This window comes from Lontra canadensis, unplaced genomic scaffold (genome assembly GCF_010015895.1).
Source record: "Lontra canadensis isolate GAN:19392208 unplaced genomic scaffold, GSC_riverotter_1.0 scaffold12, whole genome shotgun sequence".
In the NCBI taxonomy this organism is placed as follows: domain Eukaryota; kingdom Metazoa; phylum Chordata; class Mammalia; order Carnivora; family Mustelidae; genus Lontra; species Lontra canadensis.
This window is the reverse complement of record NW_022631006.1, coordinates 13,548,013-13,562,047: the sequence shown is the minus strand read 5'-3', so window position 1 is coordinate 13,562,047 and position 14,035 is coordinate 13,548,013. Positions and strand designations below refer to the sequence as shown.

The following is a 14,035-nucleotide window of genomic DNA, read 5'->3' as shown; positions in this document are numbered from 1 at the left end:
AGGATGAATGCCACAACTTTATTAAAGTATTTGTTCCAAGAAATGACGAGATGGTTTTTGTCTGTGGTACCAATGCATTTAATCCCATGTGTAGATACTATAGGGTGAGTATATTTCATATGGTGTGCTTTTTTTATCAACTTTTTTTTCCTCCCGCACTGTCATGCTGTTAGAGTTGAATCCTCTCTGCTATAACCCATTTATCTCTAATGCTATGGAAGAATAAAGACAAAATTCTTCAAATAGAATTTCAGTACAAATAAAGCAGTATTGCCTTCAAACAGGTACATTGAACAGATGTGACACCAGCTATTTATTTTTCTTTTATAGTTGAATACCTTAGAGTATGACGGGGAGGAAATTAGTGGCCTGGCAAGATGCCCATTCGATGCCAGACAAACCAATGTTGCCCTTTTTGCTGGTAAGATCCTTTAGTGTAATGAATATAAGTGATTAATGACATTGAAGGTAAAAGGGAATTGAGAGGAAGAGAAAAGCTCATAACTGGGGTAGCTCCCTTAATAGAGGTGTTTTTATAGTGTAGGAGCTCGGGAAAAAATTTCCCAAAAAGAGGATTTTAAAGTGAGCATACGATGAGTATTCTGACACTTGGCCCTGTTTTTAACTAGGTCAATGACCCTGAATAAGTTGCTTAACTTTTTTTGATACTCAGATCCTTAACCTGCAAAATGAGGTGGGGATGCCATGGGGCAACCTGTCCCAGGTTGACCATCAGCGTCTGGGTCTAGGTGTATTTGTGTATATAGGGATGACAGGTGCCAGAACTCCAAAAGGTATAACACACCGCATAGGATAACACACTACAGGATAATTATGATTATTTTACCCCAATTATAATTCTGGTTTCAGATGGGAAGCTATATTCTGCCACAGTGGCTGACTTCCTGGCCAGCGATGCCGTGATTTACCGAAGCATGGGTGATGGATCTGCCCTTCGTACAATAAAATATGATTCCAAGTGGATAAAAGGTACTCTTGAAAAGCAGCATTGTGGGATTGCCAAGGGTAGTGGGATGGCCAAGGGGGAACAGGAGCCAAGGCATCGGGAAACTCAGTGCACGACTTTATATTGTTTATTTAGAGCAAGGACAAGTTGCTTTGGTTGTAAGCAGGAGCGTTGACAAGGAAAGAGGAAATTAGCAGCCATGTCAGGAAAATAGACTCATCTATGAGTTTATCCTGGTTGACTTCAAAAAAGAAAGACCTCATTTCTGCGTGCCAGTTTGCCTACCTCTGAATACACATAACGTTCCTCGTCCACTCCCATCTACTATCCTACAGAATTAACACTGAGAATCGATCAGTTCATCTCTGCAGAGACATTTCTTTCTTTGGCGTCTAGATACCAAGATTTTTTATTCTCAGTGTAAGAAGTTCTCTTCTCTAGTTAAAGAGGTTAATGAATAAATCTGTTGAAACAGAGACCTTTGCTGTAGTTCAGTTCCCCTAGGCTTTTTACAGTCCATTAGCTGACATGAAAGACTGTGGGTTCCTTGAAGCTTCAACACACCCATATTCGGACTCCTTGAGCATGTTGGTGTATTGGAATTCTCACTGGCTTGTAGATGTGCCACATCCGTCAGTCATGCTAGCAGCCGGGGTCTTGTGCTAATTGAATTATCCTTTAGGAACCAGTTTGTTTTCAATTTTTCTTTCAGAGCCACATTTTCTTCATGCCATAGAATATGGAAACTATGTCTATTTCTTCTTTCGAGAAATTGCGGTAGAACATAATAATTTAGGCAAGGCAAGTATATGCACTTGACTTGAATTCTGGACTTGTACTGCATGGAATCGAGCCCACTTTGGTAGAGTTATGCTCTTTGCGTGTTTTCTAGCACTCGGTGCATTCAGGGCCGAGTGCAGAGAAGTAAATTGCTTATCATGAGAATAATTGCTGGAAAACACCTGAACAATGGCCAGAGTGAGAAGAGCAGCCTTGGGCCTGGAGAAGGTTTCATTTTTTTCTGTCACTACAGAGTGTTCTACAGACGCCCTTGAGCTATGGATGCTTCCTTAACACTTTAGAAATCTGTTGAACGTTCATTCTTTCTCAGCATCAAAAGGCAGGATGGAAAGTAGAGCCCCTATTCAATTTTGAGTGCTTCAGGAAAAGCCCGGATAATTTTAAAGCATCACAGCCTCGTTTTGCCAAGTTTAAGGATGGCACATGGCATTAACGATAGAAGCCACAGAGTAGGAGACAAACTATGGAGATAGTTTGCATTCCCCGACAGCTCCCTTCTTGGGGAGCTCGTCTGGCAGAACAGGAAAATGACCCTCTTCTCTCCCAGGTAAATCTAGTTTACATTCTTACCGGACAAATCCCTAGAGAGAAGATTGCTAGATTCTTTTGAGCTAGTCATATCTTTAGCACTTTTTTGGTCCCTCCCTTAAATAATAGCTTTTCGTTTCCATTCCCCCTCCCTGCACATAACCCTGTGGCTTTGCTCTCCTCCCCTGGGCAGGCCGTGTATTCCCGTGTGGCCCGCATCTGTAAAAATGACATGGGTGGCTCCCAGCGGGTCCTGGAGAAACACTGGACCTCGTTTCTGAAGGCTCGGCTCAACTGCTCCGTCCCTGGGGATTCCTTTTTCTACTTCGATGTTCTGCAGTCCATTACCGACATCATACAAATCAATGGCATCCCCACTGTGGTTGGCGTCTTCACCACACAGCTCAACAGGTGAGAACAGAGCCCTGGCGCTTCTCGAGCTGTTCTGTGCTTGCTTCTGGGACCCAGAAGCGGGCCTCCTTCGCCTGATGCTTTCCCTGATGCTGTCCCCCTTTGCAGCATTCCTGGGTCTGCCGTGTGTGCATTTAGCATGGATGACATTGAAAAAGTATTCAGAGGACGGTTTAAAGAACAGAAAACCCCAGATTCTGTGTGGACAGCAGTCCCTGAAGACAAAGTACCAAAGCCAAGGTAAAGAAAAAAAAAAAAAAAAGGCAGAAAGTGATTTTTGTTTTTAACAAAACCCTCTGGTCCCTGGAAGCATCCATCCTCAGAGAGCAGGGGGGCCAACCTCCCGTGCCAGGAAGGGGTCCCTGGTGGGGGGCAGGGGCACTGCAGGCCCAGCCAGTCTACAGAACCCCACGGGGGTGAATGTGGAGAGCCCACCAAGTGCAGGGAGAGAGCCCTACGCCTCTGGTTTTGCTCCTTCTTTCTTTCTTGGCCTCTTCTTTCAGAATGGACACTTACCCTTAGATACAGTTTGTGAGGGGGAAAAAACACACTGTTTTCCTTTCAGGCCTGGCTGTTGTGCAAAGCATGGCCTTGCCGAAGCTTATAAAACCTCCATCGATTTCCCTGATGAGACCCTGGCGTTCATCAAATCCCACCCGCTGATGGACTCTGCCGTCCCACCCATAGCTGACGAGCCCTGGTTCACCAAGACCCGGATCAGGTAAGACTGCTGGGACCAGCAGCCCACTCCCCTCTAACACCTCCTCTCCCCGTTGGCCTCCCCCTCTGACTTGGCCTTCCTCCCCGCAAAGGTACAGACTGACGGCCATCGCTGTGGACCACACTGCTGGGCCCCACCAGAACTACACAGTCATCTTCGTTGGCTCTGAAGCTGGCGTGGTGCTTAAAGTTTTGGCAAAGACCAGTCCTTTCTCTTTGAATGACAGCGTGTTACTGGAAGAGATTGAAGCGTACAACCACGCAAAGTAGGTATATTTTACGAGAAGGCTTTTCAGCTGGACTCAAAACTTTCCGGTGTGTATTTCATCAGGCAGTTTCCTTTGAGCCCCAGAAATTAGCAGTGGTTTGGCATATTTGTGTTTTGGGTTTTGTTTTTTTTTTTTTCCTTAGTGAAATAAATCCTGAGTTTGTTTTTTTTCCTGAGTCCACTAGGGCTAGGATGGTGGGCAGTAGATGAGTTTAAAAATCATTCGGCCCTTGTTTCTCACCTTTGGGCAATGAGAACGTGTTAGCACCCACCCCTGATACCCTGCGGGCTTATTTTCTGCTGCTTGCCTGCAGCAGACAATTGGTTCCAAGTATGCATAAGCACAAGCTCGCAATACAATTCTTCCAGCCACTGACATAAAAGATAACTGGACCATTAAAACAAACAAGAATGAAGCAAAGGAGACTAAAGAGAGATCAGAAACATGTAGCACAGCAAGATTTAAGTGCACTGAAACACTGTCCTTTTTCTTCTCTGTGGTCTAAAGTGGTCTTCATAAACACAGTTCCCTTTGTCACCAGAACAAGAAAACAATCTTTAAAAAAAAACAAAAAAAAAAAAAAAAAACCTCTTTGTCCAGCCTGAAGTTGAAACAATTGTGCAGAGCAGCAGAAGATCAAACATAGAATTATTACTTCCCAAACTGTGTACTTCACTGGTTTGCTACTGAGAATCTCCCTCAGGATCTCCCAGCTCTTAGTAATTGCAAAACCAAACCCCACTTGCCTTGTATATTTCGTGTAGCTTTCGACTTCCTAAACATGCGGCCTCAAAATGTATCCCCAAATACAGGTGTAATGCTGAGAATGAGGAGGACAGAAAGGTCATCTCATTACAGTTGGATAAAGACCATCACGCTGTGTACGTGGCATTCTCCAGCTGCGTGATTCGCCTCCCCCTCAGTCGCTGTGAGCGTTATGGATCCTGCAAAAAGTAAGCTGATGTTTCTTTCCTTACCGTGGGTCTTGCAGCACCGTGAACTTTGATGATGAGATAATCCAAGCTCTGTTCTGTTTGGTTTTATACAGGTCTTGTGTTGCATCTCGGGACCCGTACTGTGGCTGGTTAAGCCAGGGAGCCTGTGGCAGAGTGACCCCAGGGATGCTGTAAGTATGCCCTGTCACGTCAGCCAGGACCTTCTGAGAGCTGCCTCTGTCCTCTCTGGGTCTCTAAAGCTAGACATTTTAGAAAGATGCGAGTAGTACTACTTTTGTTCTTTTCTTCCTCTCTGTTCTTTTTTTGATGTGGGAGAAGTAAAAAAAGAAAAGAGAAGAGAAAAGGAAAAAGAAAAGAAAAGAAAAAAAAAAGAAAAAGAAAGAAAAGAAAGGAAAAAAAAAATCTGGAGCTGTAATAAGGAAGGGAGATTGTAGACAGGTTAATACCTGAGGGAAATGGGTGGAGAGAATAAACAATTCTCTCTCCTCTCTTAAACATTCTAGTGGCCAGATGTTGAATAGAAGAAATACTCATTTTAGCAAGCTGTGTTGAAATGTCCATTTTTTTCCCTCTCTGCCCATTTTACTAATCAGTCTGTGTTCTTGGTTCTGCTCTGGTTGTCACTTGTGTCCCTATGAAGGCTGTTAACCGAAGACTTCTTTGCTTTCCATAACCACAGCGCTGGAGGATATGAACAAGACACAGAATATGGCAACACGGCCCACCTAGGGGACTGCCATGGTAAGCCCAGATCTTCCTTCCCCTTCTGGCAATTCTTTTTGACCACATTTGCACGTGAACATTATTTTACAATCAGCCTTTTAATGACTCAGGACACATACCACCTAGCATTTAACTTAAACTTCGCAAAAGCTGAGCTGTTTGGTCATGGGGATGTGTTAGAGAAGAATCTTACTTTTTTTTTTTTTTCCTTCACCATTTACAATTTTGTAGAAAATCTAGAGAAAGGTAGTCTAACCAGTAGGTTAGTCTTTTAATTTGTAGTCTTTCCTTTTGACTTTTTTAGTTAATTGGAATTCATAAATTTTTGCTTTCTTTTGGTTACTTTTTACTGATTACTTGTTCCTTTAATTCTTTTAGAAATTTTGCCTACTGCAACTACACCAGATTACAAAATATTTGGCGGTCCAACATCTGGTTAGTTTTTTTTAATTTTTTTGATAATTAACAACATTTTCTTTCCTTCAGTTCAGCATTTTCAGCCCCTTTTCCCCTCCTTTTGCGCAGTTTGGCAGCCTTTCACGTTTCTGCTTTGACTCATAATCCCACCGATGGTACTGAAAGACTTTTTCTTACTCAGCACTCCACCCCTGTGTAGCATGTTAACAGTTCATCATTGACCGAGGCACATCCCGTAAGAAAAATCAAATGGATTCACCTAGACCGCATTCCAGCTGCACGCCCGCCCACCCAAGCTTCTCTTCTCTCTCCCCCCTCCGTGCATTGTGGATGCTCCCTCTGGCATCTCTACTGAATGGATGGCAGACTTTCATTATTTCCCTCTTCTCTCCTCACCTTTCCTAAGACCTAGTAAACAAATACACATTTCCCCAAAATGTGTATTTATACATTTTTGACATCTTTTTCTTTGGTTTGCGGCGAGCCCGTGGATCTTTGAATGTTGTGGTCTCAGTGGTGTGCAAAAGGTTCCCGTTGAATGAAGCTGGTATCTGATGTATGAGGGTGGTTCAGTGGGCTCTCCGTGCCCGTCAGTATCTGTTTTGGAGTCTTCGTCTGTGACCATTGCACCGGTCTGAATGGGGGTCTCCGGAATTTTAACCTAAAACCGTATGTTTACATTCCAAGGGGACATCTACTCTGTAGAAATCAGCAACACACATGCTAAGAGGTTAAGTTACTTCAGTCCTCTTGCTGCTTCTAAAGCTCACAGCAGTCTCATTCCTCAGAAGGGAGAAGAGGATAGCAGATCTTATGTAGCAGACCATCCTTATTCAGCTTATAAATGCCATTTCTTTTGCATGAGTTGCTGCTAATTCTTTGGAAGAAATTCCCCGAGCGTGTTGAAAGGCACACGCGAGGTCCCTCCCTGCTTTGGTGCTCCCTCGTGGATGGTGCAAGGCCTCGGGGCCCAGATGGACGGGAGGTCCGAGACAGAGCCCAACAGCCTGCTCTAGCAGGTGGAAAATCCAGATCCAGATCACGTGGACTTCACCAGGTGTTTTCCTGCTGAAGTTACCCCGTAGGTTCCCCAGTGAAGGATACGCAGTCTCCAAATGTTCAGGAAAATGCCTTTAGACATATGCACAAAAAGAAAGGAACTGATGCCATCTCACGCGAAAATGAGAGAGTAGCCGTTCATCTTTGGGATGTGGATAACCTTTTCCACGAGGGTCATAAATTGCCGTAGGGGCTTTGGTAGGAGCATTTTCAGTGTGTCTAGTTTTGAAATCTGCTTTATTTGTCTTTATGGTTAATTTTTAGTTTTTCTTTTTCCCTTGCAAGAAAGAGGTTGGGTATAGTCTCTTCGAATGTGTTTTTTATGAAATCCTAGAACAGGCTTTCTCATAAAATTGAATGAAATGTCACTTAAAAATGCAACAGACCAGTGGTCAGGGAAATCTGTCAGCATTACCCACATTAATAAAAATCTGTTTGCCACCACAGACATGGAGGTATCTTCATCATCTGTTACCACAATGGCAAGTATCCCAGAAATTACACCTAAAGTGATTGATCCCTGGAGACCTAAACTGACGAGCTCCCGGAAATTTGTAGTTCAAGATGACCCAAACACTTCTGATTTTACTGATCCTTTATCAGGTATCCCAAAGGGTAAGGCCTCACCAGGGCACTCATCTCTCGCTGAGTGGAAACCTGATTCCTGATCTCTCTGAGGAGCTGGTGGACACAGGGTTTCCCGGGGGGTGGAGTGACACAGCTCTGCTGTTGTTCACACCTCCTACCCGGACTACCCTCACTCCGGTTTCTGTGCTTGTATGGAGTGGGCGCCTTCCTCGACCAAAGAGATGGAAAGCCGTGAATGAAAGGGGTGATGAGATAGCCGCTCAGTCTAGTCTATGTTGGTTTCCACCCAAAAATGCTGAGAGTCTGCTCAGTGTGAGAGAATTTCCAGGACCACCCCAAGAACATCAAAACGCCAAACTCATTTTAGCAAATATCCTGGTATCCGATGTTTTGTCTAATAGCCTTCCCCAGCCTTGTGTTTTGCTTCGATTCCAAATGCAATATGAAAAGGATACACAAGGTGCTAGTGAGTTGCTTGAATGTCACAAGCAATGAAACATGACAGAGCACTTGTCCATAACTATCACTTTCAGCCCTTAATAGGAGCAGTTAGAAAACAGCTGCCTGTTGAGTTGGCTTATTAGACATATCACTCTGCGAGAAAAACAACCTCTTCTTTGGTGCTTAGTAAACTGTGGTATCAGGTTTCCAATCAGTTTTTATGCCAGTACTTTGTCATTTATGATTTACGTCTGTTGATTTGGGTTTTATATGTTTTCATTGTAAACAGTTTTATGATCATTCTTTCTGTTTTGTTTCCTTTAGTAGTATCATTTCTTTCTTCTTTTCTTTTTTGGTCTCTCCCAGTGCCACTGAATTCCATAATCCTGAACATTGATTAAAAGCAACTAATGTTCAAAGGCCTTAGTACTAACCTAAAGCAACAGAATCCTCAAAATTACTCTAACTTAACCTTATCCTGGGATAGCTATGCTTATAGCATGTAACAGACTTGGATACCTCTTAAACTAACATCTCTTAGATTGACTGTTAGATGTCTGTGGTTGCATTAAAAATCCCAATAATTACAAACTAATCCACTCTTCTTGTAGTCTAACTTAAATAGTTCTTAAATATCTCAAGACGATGGGATAATATACTTAACTACTACATATTATACTTCTTTAGACTGTCTGTATTTCTTTCATAGAAAGCTATTCAAGAGTAATTCACTCCAAGATGGAATGAAAAAAGAAAAAAAATCAAAGCAAACACAAAAGTTCGTATTTGTAGTTAGCAATGACCAAGAGGGCGTTTTTCGTTTGTGAACCAATTGTGTGTCTTTATTCTAGTTAAGATAGCATAATTATTTTAGCATAATGTACAGTTATGCCAATCCATACATTTTGCTAATTCTAGCAGTTGCCCTGTAATCCTGACTTATGAATTAGGAGAAAATCATGAGACAAAACGTTTCTAAATTGACCATTTAGAAAATATGTACTTTCTAACTCTAATTTTTAGGACCCCAAAATCCTAAAACTTTGAATGTTAGATAACTACTTAGAAGGGATTTCAGGGGGAAAAAGACACACACTGTTGGGTGGGAGATCAGAGTTACCCTGGCATCTGCAGCAATCAAGTATGTCTCTGGGGATCTGATCATGACTCAAGAAAAATATACAGGTGGAATTTTAGAGTCTCCCTGACCCTCCAGGCTAAGCATATGGACCACGTGAAGGTAGTATTGGCTCAATGGAAGCCATTTGCTGGCTAATATTGTTTGAAAGAAGCACCTCACTCAGACTCTTTTCCTGCGTGTCTGTTGCAGGTGTGCGATGGGAGGTCCAGTCGGGAGAGTCGAACCAGATGGTCCACATGAATGTCCTCATCACCTGTGTCTTTGCCGCCTTTGTTTTGGGTGCATTCATTGCAGGTGTGGCAGTATACTGCTATCGTGACCTGTTTGTTCGGAAAAACAGAAAGATCCATAAAGATGCAGAATCTGCCCAGTCGTGCACAGACTCCAGCGGAAGTTTTGCCAAACTGAATGGTCTCTTTGACAGTCCGGTCAAGGAATATCAACAGAATATCGATTCTCCCAAATTGTACAGTAACCTGCTGACCAGTCGGAAAGAGCTGCCACCCAACGGAGACACTAAATCCATGGTGATGGACCATCGGGGCCAACCTCCCGAACTGGCTGCTCTCCCCACGCCTGAGTCTACACCTGTGCTTCACCAGAAGACCCTGCAGTCCATGAAGAGCCACTCAGACAAGGCCCATGGCCATGGGGCTTCAAGGAAGGAAACCCCACAGTTTTTCCCTTCTAGTCCACCACCCCATTCCCCATTAAGTCACGGGCATATCCCCAGTGCCATTGTTCTTCCTAATGCTACTCATGACTACAACACATCTTTCTCAAACTCCAATGCTCACAAAGCTGAAAAGAAGCTTCAAAACATTGACCACCCACTCACAAAGTCATCCAGTAAAAGAGATCACCGGCGTTCTGTGGATTCCAGAAATACCCTCAACGATCTTCTGAAGCATCTAAATGACCCAAACAGCAACCCCAAAGCCATCATGGGAGATATCCAGATGGCCCACCAGACCCTAATGCTGGATCCTGTGGGACCTATGTCTGAGGTCCCACCCAAGGTCCCTAACCGGGAGGCATCATTATACTCTCCTCCTTCAACTCTCCCCAGAAATAGCCCAACCAAGCGAGTGGATGTCCCCACCACTCCCGGAGTCCCGATGACATCTCTGGAAAGACAAAGGGGTTATCACAAAAATTCCTCCCAGAGGCACTCTATATCTGCAATGCCTAAAAACTTAAACTCACCAAACGGTGTTTTGTTATCTAGACAGCCTAGTATGAACCGTGGGGGGTACATGCCCACCCCCACTGGGGCAAAGGTGGACTATATTCAGGGAACACCAGTGAGTGTTCATCTGCAGCCTTCCCTCTCCAGACAGAGCAGCTATACCAGTAATGGCACCCTTCCTAGGACGGGACTAAAGAGGACACCGTCCTTAAAACCTGATGTGCCACCAAAGCCTTCATTTGTTCCTCAAACCACATCTGTCAGACCACTGAACAAATACACTTACTAGGCCTCAAGTGTGCTATTTTCTGTGTGGCTTTATCCTGTCCGTGCTGTCGAGAGGATGATGTTGTAAGGGTACCTTAAGATAAGAGACTCCCTTGTATTTTAAGAGAACCGAGTGGCCAAAGAAACTCTTTCTAACTTTGGCAACATCAGAACTTGCCACATGTAGCTACTACAGCAAAGCTTCTGTGTACTTGCCCGAAAACAAAGGAAGGTGCTGGTCATTCCATTTCTTTTGTTTGAAGCTAAAGAGATGTGCAGCTCCTGGGGGCTGCCTTACCAGTATAGAGAGCTGATACAGTACTCAGAAGAATCTGTGAGCAAATACTTGAAAATGGGTTCAACTTAGACTACCATTATGTGTGGTCTTCCCATTAAATGTGAACATTTTAATTGTATGCATTCACCTTGCCTCTTGCACAAATGTCAAAAAACAATGGTAATGTCTCAAAGAAATGAACTTGTAGATTACCAAACGATTTGCTAAAAATTCAGTCTTTGACCCAAACTGTAGCATTTTTTTCAAGTGTGGCATTTTTTTTCATGCCACCAATGAACTGTAGTACGTGTGTGTGTGTGTGCATATGCGTGCGTGCCCACGTGCGCGCGTGTGTGTGTTGAGCGTGTGTGTGTTCTGTACCCACTAGGATTTATTTTGGTGCCCATTGCATCTTTTTGTGCTGTGGACTTGTTTACATTGAACATGACTGAACAAGAGACAGTAACTTCTTCCCACAGCAGTCCATTGGGTTCAGCTTTGAGAAAAGAAATAAAATCAAGGTTGATCTGACCATCAAAATGATTAACTCGACTCACATGGTCCCCAATGCCAGAATGTAAGAGTTCTAAGTAATTTTGTGCTGCTATTCATTAAAACTTCTATTACAGTCTTGCCAGCTTAAGGAGATAGAGATGTTAAGAGGTATCCTTGATTTATCCACCAGTATTCAGTAGAACAATTTACCTGTCCACTGTGAATCCAAGCCTGACTCACTGTATTTAACCTTGAACACACTAATAAGGTTTTATTTTGATGTTGTTTGGTTTCTCCCATGTAGTACAATTTCTCTTTCTTTAACTCCTCCTACCCCCAAGATAAAAGAACAAAACAAAGCAGAAGACAAAAGAAGGAAATGTGAAAGGAGTTCTAATTGGCCTAACAGAGAGAGTCTCTGAAAACCGAAAGTGGTGCAATCATGTTGTCTCTGTTGTGTCATACGAGAATTTTCTTCTAAGTCATGCAGGTAATGACAATAGACTGTAAATATTACATGTGAGTTTACCTGAATCTGTGCATTTTGTGCCTTATTCACGAGAATGATAGAAGTACTAAAATATGTCAAGTGTTTCCAGTATAGCACATCGTTTACCCAGTGCCAGTTGTAAATGTTTTTCAACCAGCACCTGAAAAGACTTTTAAAGAATCATAAAAACAGCCTAGAACAATTAGTTGTCCAGCAGTCCACCCAAATAGCAGCATTACATCCTTTGCCATGATAAACATTCCACTCCCGCTTTCCTAAGGATGAAACGGTGATAATGTGAAGGCAAATGAGGTTTCTCGGGTAATGTGACACCTGCGGGAACCATAGAGTCATTTATTCGTAGTTTTGCAGAAGCCACTTACAGTTGATGATGTGTAACCCCGATGACTGTCTCAGTTAATATGCTGCACACCACACCGTGGTTTATTGAACCTAATCTAGAAAGTACCAAGGCAGAGGAATGCTCCTGACTTAGTCAGACAAGTGAGTCCAACTGATTTCTTGCGATAACACTGACGATCTGTATCACTTGGGGGAGGATGGGTTACAGAAGACCAGAGCGTTTTTATACAGATTGTAGAATACTGATACAGTTATTCTTTTCCTTTGAGAATATCGTTTTGTAAAGAACGTGATTCCCCGAGATCTCTGGAAACTCAAAAACTAGAAAGAACTTTTGTTCTTGAGACACGTCAGTTTTGCAACTAAAATATTACAGATTAATAATAAATTAAACCAACCAACAATAAACACTACTCAGTCCACCGCCAACAAACGTGTTTGAATTCACCTTACCAATATTAATCCCAGCGTGCGGAAAACGGAACAGTAACTCTATGTGAACCCGGATAACATTTTGTAACATTGTGCTGCCTTGTAGTTTGTAATGTGAGTTCTATCAGTATTTATGTTGAAATTTCTAACATAAAATCTAGTCTCTATCCTGTTAATTTAATTTTTAAATGCTTTATCCATTTGTGCAAAGGTAAACACAGATTGTATCTTTTTTAATGGTACGGCATAAAAAGTAACCCTAAAGTGAAGTGGCTCTATACTGTTTTATAGAGTACTTTAACATGTATAGATACCTTGTAAACTTGTATTGTGGATGTGTAAATAATATGTACTTTGGGTTTTTAACACCGCATGTAAAGTCAAAATAAAATATACAAATCATTATATCCTGCCTCTTGATATTGAAGAGGTTTATGACTTGCCATGTTTTAAAAACTATTTTATGGTCAATCAACACCACTGAGAGTTTCTTTTAAAATGTACCAGAATATTCTTATCGGGAATGTCTGCTACGTGGTCATGGTTCTGCCACCGTTCTCTTCTTGCAAAGCCAATACCAATGGGCAGAGCCCCAGAGTAGCTGAAAAACGAGAAAGCTGGGTGAACTGTCCCTGCACCAGCCAGAGGTACCGGTGACTCGCCTTGTCTTGTCCACACGCCGAGTTTGGCAGGCATTTTTAAAACGCGTGATTTGTATTCCCACATGAAAATTTTGATGTCCTTCGTGATGTCATCTAATTAGGCTGCTGTATTTCAATATTAGTTCAGTGGTGTTCCAGGGTCCTTTTGCATTCCTATCATGGCCTACTGTCATCTAGAGATGCGAGGCGGGTTTGCAGGGATCCACTCATGAAAGGAAAAGATAGGCGGGGGGTGATTTGCCCCTTTTTACAGCTACCAGCCCTATAGCTGGTAGTCAGCAAGGCGGTGCCTGCCGCAGGTCATGGTGGCTCAGGTTGTGATCCCAAAGTCTTGGGATAGAGCCCCCTGGGCTCCCTGCTCAGTGGGGAGTCTGTTTCTCCTCTTCCTCTGCCCCTCCCCCTGTTTGTGCTCCCCCTGCATCAAAAAACAAACAAACAAAGTTCATCTTGATCTCTTCTCCCTTTATGACAGGTCTTTTTTGGATCTTTTCAGTCATGGATATCTTTGATAATTTAATGACAATACAGCCTGGGAGCTGAATTTCATTTTCCTTTTCAGGGAATTTACAGACCCCTAAAACCGTATCTATGAATCATCAAGATAAATGCTTAGCTGCTATTTGAGAGAAGGAGATTAGAGAACTTAGAGCTTTTCATAAGAAAGACATCATAAGGTCACACTCAAAAAATAAAATTAACCAGGACAGACCACCTGTACTCTCCTTCCAGAAATCCCATTGACTGGCATTTAGGTTTCTCTGGGAAATGGCAATTTTGAAGCCATGTGGAACATATGAGATGCCTTTGTAAGCTAAGAGGAAAGAGTGTCTCCCATCCAA

General features: G+C 42.8%; 1 protein-coding gene across 14 annotated transcripts in view; it reads left to right on the top strand.

Moving 5' to 3' along the window:
- Positions 1-12,939, top strand: part of SEMA6D (semaphorin 6D) — a 176,892-nt gene extending 163,953 nt beyond the window's left edge. For 6 of the 14 annotated variants that reach the window (XM_032856573.1, XM_032856575.1, XM_032856572.1 and 3 more), the window contains exons 6-19: positions 3-104; positions 331-421; positions 871-990; positions 1,680-1,768; positions 2,490-2,707; positions 2,816-2,947; positions 3,273-3,428; positions 3,520-3,693; positions 4,509-4,649; positions 4,745-4,822; positions 5,293-5,393; positions 5,754-5,810; positions 7,299-7,466; positions 9,211-12,939. In XM_032856573.1, the coding sequence (XP_032712464.1) occupies positions 3-104; positions 331-421; positions 871-990; positions 1,680-1,768; positions 2,490-2,707; positions 2,816-2,947; positions 3,273-3,428; positions 3,520-3,693; positions 4,509-4,649; positions 4,745-4,822; positions 5,293-5,393; positions 5,754-5,810; positions 7,299-7,466; positions 9,211-10,499 (2,916 nt within the window). In that variant the 3' untranslated portion in view covers positions 10,500-12,939. The remainder of the gene's footprint in view (positions 1-2; positions 105-330; positions 422-870; positions 991-1,679; positions 1,769-2,489; positions 2,708-2,815; positions 2,948-3,272; positions 3,429-3,519; positions 3,694-4,508; positions 4,650-4,744; positions 4,823-5,292; positions 5,394-5,753; positions 5,811-7,298; positions 7,467-9,210) is intronic. The other 8 variants (XM_032856579.1, XM_032856578.1, XM_032856581.1 and 5 more) reach the window with 8 other exon arrangements.
- Positions 12,940-14,035: the final 1,096 nt, after the last annotated feature.